This window comes from Zingiber officinale, chromosome 6B (genome assembly GCF_018446385.1).
Source record: "Zingiber officinale cultivar Zhangliang chromosome 6B, Zo_v1.1, whole genome shotgun sequence".
NCBI lineage: Eukaryota > Viridiplantae > Streptophyta > Magnoliopsida > Zingiberales > Zingiberaceae > Zingiber > Zingiber officinale.
Window position 1 is genome coordinate 122,115,870 of NC_055996.1, and position 7,668 is coordinate 122,123,537.

Here is a 7,668-nt window from a genome sequence, read left to right on the forward strand (position 1 = left end):
TGTTGTGCGGTCGATTCGAGTGCGACCACGTTGTTGCTAGGCATGGTAGCGGTCATGAACGCATCACTGCCCGACGAACAACTGTGTTGCTGCCTCGCCGAGTAGTGATTGCTCACAAGGCAGCCATGAATGCCTCAGGCTTCTGCATGCATGCATGCACCCGATTAATTTTTTTTTTTCAAATCGTTAGCCATCATGCATGCATGTGTCTGATTAATTTTTTTATCAGATCAAGCCAATGGTGACAACATACTTGCATGCAAAGTTACTATTTAAGTTATTAATAGCTATAGAAATTTTGATATATAAGATCTTCTTGAATTTATGACTTGACTGAATATCTGAGAAAGTATTTAATTGTGTTTGATGCTCAATTTTAAAATAACTATAGCATCATTGTTTAATTAAAACTTCTCATAATTATACCATGCTACTTGTGATATAATTTTTCCCCCAAATTTAACTAGTTATGCAACTCTATTATACAACTGATTATGGATCTTATCTCTTATATTAGATAGTTATGACAATATTAGTATTTAGTGGATTTTTTAGTACACCCCATGCATTTTTAATATTTGTATGTTATACTTATTTTAACAAGTGTTTTTTTTGTAGAATTATTATGGATAAGAGTTGGATGTTTTTACCAAGACAAACCATGGAATATAGAAATGGAGTTGAGAGTTTCTTACATTTTGCATTTGCTAATGCAAACATAAATGGAATGATTTTATGTCCTTGTACACGGTGTAAAATTGGTATATTTGTTTCAGGAGAAATTGCCTATGATCATTTGACGGTCGATGGTTTTATCAAAGGTTATACTCACTGGATAGCTCATGGAGAGATAGCATGTAGTGCATCTATAAACTCTACTTATGTTCCATCACAAAAGGATGCAGATGATATGCATGGTTTAGTTTATGAGACATTTGGGATGCCAGAGCATAATGATAATATACTTAGCACACCAGAATTTGAAAATGATAAGGAGATTCCAACTGAAGAGGTTGAGAAATTCTATAAATTAATTGATGATTCATAAAAAGAATTATATCCAGGTTGCAAGAAATTCTCAAAACTTGCATTTATTATTCGTTTGCTTCACTTAAAGTGTCTTGGTAAAATTACGAATAAGATTTTTGATATGCTTTTAGATTTATTGAGAAAAGCATTTCCTAATGCAATGAATGATTTGCCTAAGTCATACTATGAAGCAGAGAAATTGATAAAGCAATTAGGACTTGGTTATGAAAAGATTGATGCTTGCCCTAATGATTGCACTTTGTTTTGGAGGTTGGATAAAGAAAGAATTCAATGTAAAACATGTAATGAGCTCAGATGGGAAGCATCTGAAAATGATCCTACTGGTGAGAAGAGAAAAATCTCACGTAAGGTTTTATGATATTTTCCAATAAAGCCCATATGAGATGGCATTCTGAATCCCGCACAAAGGATGGTTACATGCGGCATCCAGCTGTTAGAGTGTATACTGAAAGCCTAAGCTTTTGTAAATATTTATTTTGAATAAAGAATCACAGTTGGTCAAATTATCTACATTTGATTGTAGTTGTTCAATTAATTTATATTGTAGATAACATAGTATGTGGTGTCACATACAGAAGATGATGTTATCAGTACCTTATAAATTATAAACAGTAGCTCACGACCGAAATGGAAAGAAACAAACCATTGGAAGGTCGTAGTGTAATTAGGAATTAGTTTATCTTAACTATATAATTACACTAGTACACTTAGAGTGTATTGAGTAGGACCATTTGAGGTCGTTTCTTTTATACTGACTTTATAAAGAAACAAAGACCTCAGTTATTATGGAAGTGTGTGCTCTTAATCCTAATATAATAACAAGTACATATATTTGATATTTATTTCTTTAATTTATCAATGGGTGAGATTTAGTTCGATAAATCAATAACCCGATAAGTTGGGAAATGATATCACTTATAGTGTGTGTTGTTGATTATAGAAGGAAACTGTGTCCTAGTAATCTAGGTTGATAATGTCCCCAAGATGAGCTCATAAGGATTGTCATGTTAAACCCTGCAGGTGGACTTAGTCCGACATGACGATAAGGTTGAGTGGTACTATTCTTGGATTAAGATATTAATTAAATGAGTTGTCAGTAACTCACTTAATTAGTGGACATTCGACATCTTAAACACAGGGAGACTAACACACTCATAATAAGAAGGAGCCCAAAAATGTAATTTGGGATTGGTGCGGTAGTTCAATAATAGTTCTCTAGTGAAATGAATTATTATTGATAAAATTAAGTTGTGTGTTCGGGGCGAACACGGGATGCTTAATTTTATCGGGAGACCAAAACCAATTCCTCCTCTCGGTCCCTATCGTAGCATCTTATTTATAGAGTACTATACCCACCTATACACACCTTCATACCCATGATAAGGGGGCCGACCAACCTAGCTTGAACCCAAGCTTAGGTGGCCGGCCCCCATTAAATTAAAAAGAATTTTAATTTTTATTATGTGGAAGATATAATTTATTAAAGAGAATTAAAGTTAAAATATCTCTCTTAAAAGGATCTACAAAAAATTAAAGAAAGAGATTAGATCTCTTTCCTTATTTGTAGATTGGAAAGATATTTTATTTTTTTTCTCTTTGAAAATTATTCACATGTTGAAAAATTAAAATTATAGAAATTTCTTTTTATTAACCATGAAGGGATTTTAAAGGGAAATTTTATTTTTTAAAAAAATTTTCGGAAACAAATTAGGAAGTTTTATTTTGTTGATTGAAACTCTCCTAATTTATCTATTTGAGGTGGCCGACCATGATTAATTGATTAAGAAATTTTATTTAATTTTTCTTAATTAATTGTTGTTAAGGAAATTTTATTATAAATAAATTTTCTTATTTGCCAAAGCCAAGGAATATAAAAGAAGGGGTGGGGGTGCCTTCATGGTTGATAACCTCTATTATTTTCTCCCTCTTTTCCTTTGTGTTGTGGTCGGCCATCCTCTCTCCTTCTCTTCCTCTTTGTGGTGGCCGAATTCTTCCTCTCCCTTGGAGCTCTTGTGGTGGCCGGATACTACTTGGAGAAGAAGAAGAAGAAGGAGAGAAAGCTTGCATCCCTTGGAGTTTGATTGGGTTTTTCCTTCTTCCTTGGTGAAGCTTGTGTTTTGGCCGAACCTAGCTAGGAGGAGAAGAAGGTGTTTTGGTGGTTTCTCATCTCGGAAGATCGTTGCCCACACAACGTCTGAGGTTAGAAGAGGAATACGGTAGAAGATCAAGAGGTCTTTCTAAAAGGTATAACTAGTAATTTTTGGAAATAATATCAAATACAAGAGGCTTACGATTCTAGTATTTCGAATTTATTTTCGATGTAGTGTTCTTATGTTTTCTTCTTTTTCTTGTGATTTGATTGTTCCTTTCGGTTAACCTAAAGTTATTTTAGGAAATTAAATATTAGCTTTCCTTAAAAGGTTTTGTCTAGTCGGTGGTGGTTGTTCCCATATCCAAGAAGGTCATGTGCCTCGCCACGTCAGTACTGGGAACCAATTATGGAAATTAATATTTAATGGAATTAATAACTTAGGTGATTTGGATCGAACGTGTTAAGTTCCGCAGGAGATCCAAGTCTAAACCTAAAAGAACAAATAGATTAAGTTTTGGATCAAACATGTTAAGTTCCGCAGGCAATCCAAAATTTAATTTAAAAGAACACATGGTAGCTAGGAAAAGGTTCAGACCTTTGTATAAAATTTTTGTACAGTGGAACCTCCAGGTTTTCCGAGTAGCAACCAACACCAGCTGACTCCCCAGCTTGGCAAACATTTGACCATAAGCACCCAGAATTTGCAAAGGATCCTAGAAATATAAGGCTTGGTTTAGCATCAGATGGATTTAATCCATTCAAAAATATGAGTACAACAAATAGTACGTGGTCGATTATTTTAATGTCATATAATCTTCCACCATGGATGTGTATGAAGCAACCATACTTTATGTTGTCGCTATTGATACCTGGCCCAACTGCTCCAGGAAATAATATAGACATCTACTTGCAACCACTTATTGCAGATTTGAAAGACTTATGGGAGATAGGAGTTCAAACATATGATGCATCAACTAAACAAAATTTTCAATTACATGCAACATTACTATGGACAATAAGTGATTTCCCTGGATATGCTATCTTATCAGGATAGAGTACTAAAGGACAACTTGCATGCCCAGTGTGTCACAAGTTTACACATTCACAATGGTTAAAAAATGGTGGAAAATATTGTTATATGGGTCATCGTAAGTTTTTAAATAGTGATTATGCATTTTGGAAAAATACTCAATTTTTTGATGGCACAGAAGAATATGGAAAACCACCACCCAAACTATCAGGAAGCATGGTGATAAATGAGTTGAAAAATTCTAAATTTACATTTAGGAAAACAATTAATGATAATTCAGCACTACCATTCAATTGGAAAAAATTCAGTATTTTCTTTGATTTATCATATTGGAAAGATAATGTGATACGTCACAATCTTGACTTTATGCATATTGAAAAGAATGTATGTGAATCTATTTGTGGGACATTGTTGAATATGAAAGGAAAAACGAAAGATAATCTTAAAGCACGACTTGATTTACAAGAAATAGGGATAAGATCATCACTTCATCCTATTGAGAAAGGACAAAAGAAAGTTTATTTACCTCTAGCATCTTTTTCAATGGGAAAAAAAGAGAAGGGTATATTTTGCAAGGTCTTAAAAAAAATTAAAGTTCCAGATGGCTATGCATCCAACATATCACGATGTGTTCAAATGAAACCGTCAAAATTAGTTGGTCTAAAAAGTCATGATAATCACATTTTGATGCAACAATTGTTGCTAGTCGCACTACAAAAAACTTTATCTAAATCAATTCGGATTCCTTTGATTAGATTAAGCAGATATTTTCGAGAGTTATGTTGTAAAGTAATTTCTCCTACGGATATGGTTAGTCTGACGAGAGATATTGCAGTGATCCTATGTGAATTGGAAAAAAAATTTCCTCCCTCATTTTTTGACATAATGGTTCATCTAACTATTCATTTAGCTACTGAAGTACAACTTGCCGAGCCAGTTCACTACCGTTGGATGTATCCAATTGAAAGGTAATATATAAATCTTGTTGATGTTATTTTATTTAAAATATTTTATTTGATAAATAATATAAATTATTGTGTTTTTGACTTAAGGTACCTGGGGGCATTGAAGTCTTATGTTCGAAATAGAAGTAGGCCGGAAGGATCTATTGCTGAAGGGTATTTAGCTGAGGAATGTTTGACCTTCTACTCTTTATATTTAGCAGATTATGTAGAGACAAGATTTAATCAATCATCAAGAAATGATGATATAAATATTGAATCAACATTCTCAATAGATATCTTTAACATCTCTGGTTATGCACTTGGAAAAGCCATTGCAACTAAGTTTGAAACTGAGATATTAAAGAAGGCACATCAATATGTGTTATTTAATTGTCATCATGTACAATCTTATATAGAGTATGTTTTTATATAAATCATAGTGTTTAGATATATAACTATTTAAGTCATCATTATATACAAAATTAATATTATTAATTTGCAGTGAACACCGAAGAATTATGAGTCTGAGTCATTCTCGTCTTCCACTACACCAAATTGAGCATATACATAGTGAAACTTTTGCCTCATGGTTTGCCAATCATGTAAGTTGTATTGTAATAATTATTAAAAATATATGTTACAATTATTTTCAAATATAATTGATTAAGTATTTCTTGTATGATAGATTGAAGATGCAAATCTTGTAGAAGATGATCCAGTGTCAAATGATTTGAGATCAATCGCCAGAGGCCCTAATGTCATTGGGATACGATATGAAAAATTTATTTCAAATGGATTTAGGTTCCATACAAAGGAAGTGGAGTGTAAGAGAAAAACTCAAAATTATGGTGTAACTGTTAGAGCAACTACTTCAAGTTATTCAAGTGTAAAAGATCATAATCCAGTATTAAGTGAACTTGATTATTATGGAATTTTGCAAAATGTGATTGAGTTAGATTATGGAGGAGGCCGAAAAGTTATTTTATTTGAATGTAAGTGGGTCTCCAAAGGCAAACGATTAAAATTGGATGAAGATGGTTTTGTGTTGGCCAATTTTAAAAATGTTAGGCATAATAATGAGCCTTATATTTTAGCATCTCAGGTTATGCAAGTATTTTACGTGGAAGATCCAATTGATTGTGATTGGCATGCTATTATCACCACTGATGCACGAGCAAAGTATAAAATGCAGCCTATGACAGATGTCGATACATATCTTCAAAGTTATATTTGTAATTCTGAAGACTGCAGTGAACATGAAGAAGTGGTTTGGGTTCGTGATGAATATTACAGGAGTGGAAATTGATAATGATATAAGTAAATTTTATCTATTCTATGCACTTATGTTTAGTCAATTATCATTTCAATAATAGTACAATGAATTTTTTATTCTTTTTATTATCATTTTTAACTTTTTATATGATATAAGTGGATTTATAATTTTTTTAGTGGGTTTATATGATATTAGTAGTAATGCACTTGGAAATGTCATTAAGTATTGACGTTTTTTTATTATCTCTATTTAATGATGTTTTATGATGATGCTTCACTATTAATTATCACACGTTGTTTCACTGTTGGCTCCCAACTATTGCTTTAGAAGTTGACTTTTGTAAAAATAAATAAATAAATAAATAAATAACCTTCTTCGATTTTCTATGGATTGGAAATCTATGATTTATGTGATGGTAAATGCATTCTTTCTTGTTTCTATAATCTAGACAATTTATATAGACATAAAATTGATGATTTATCTGGGAAAAGAGGTACTCTCTATGATAGTAGATGCATTCTTTTTTTTTCTTTTGAATGATTTATTATCTATAATTTGTAACTAACTATTGTTTGTAGTACGAATGACTCCTAAGCGTCGAAGTAAGAGGAAATCTCATTTTATACTTCAAGCTGAGGTAAATATGCAACCACCAATTATGAGTACAAATCACACTGATCAACATTCATTTGAGCAAGGTAATATCTCATTTATGCATCACAAATTTATTACATATTTGAATTCAATTCTTATTTTTATATTTTTATTGGAATCAATACTTTCACAGATAGTCAAAATATACAAGGTACGTTGAATAACCAAAGAGATACACTTTCAAATCAACTTCATGTCGATGTGCAAGATAATATCCTGTTGGTCCCTTTGGAGGCTGGCAAGAGGGGAGGGGTGAATTGCCCTACAAAATAAAACCAAAAACCCTTCTTGGATATTCAACTAACTTAAAAGAACTTGTAATTAAAAAGGCAGAGACTAATTAAAACAGAAAATAGACACAGAGGAATTACTTGGTTTGCAATCAGAGGATTGCTAATCCAAGGCAAAGATGACGCACTAATTGATTCTCCTCTGGGCGGAGTAGCCCTTACAGCGTTGAAAGCACAGAAAGAAATAACACAAATGAAAGCACTGGATTACAAGTAGTTGTTCTTAATTAATAATTGCTTCTGGACCAAGGCTATATTTATAGTCTTGGTCCGGGCGCCTGGAAGGGTTCCGGGCGCCCTGGGGGGGATAAATTTTATCCTCTAACGGTCGGATC

The 7,668-nt window shown here is 32.7% G+C and overlaps 1 protein-coding gene across 2 annotated transcripts; it reads left to right on the top strand.

Annotated features, from left to right (window-relative positions):
* Positions 1-3,717: 3,717 nt before the first annotated feature.
* On the top strand, positions 3,718-6,514 carry LOC121990613. 2 transcript variants are annotated; one of them, XM_042544718.1, is made up of 3 exons: positions 3,718-5,140; positions 5,225-5,718; positions 5,802-6,514. In XM_042544718.1, the coding sequence occupies exons 2-3, from the start codon at positions 5,635-5,637 to the stop codon at positions 6,420-6,422; spliced, it is 705 nt and encodes a 234-aa protein (XP_042400652.1). In that variant the 5' UTR covers positions 3,718-5,140; positions 5,225-5,634; the 3' UTR covers positions 6,423-6,514. Both variants share the same exon structure in this region; 1 of them encodes a protein (XP_042400652.1).
* The last annotated feature ends 1,154 nt before the right edge of the window (positions 6,515-7,668 follow it).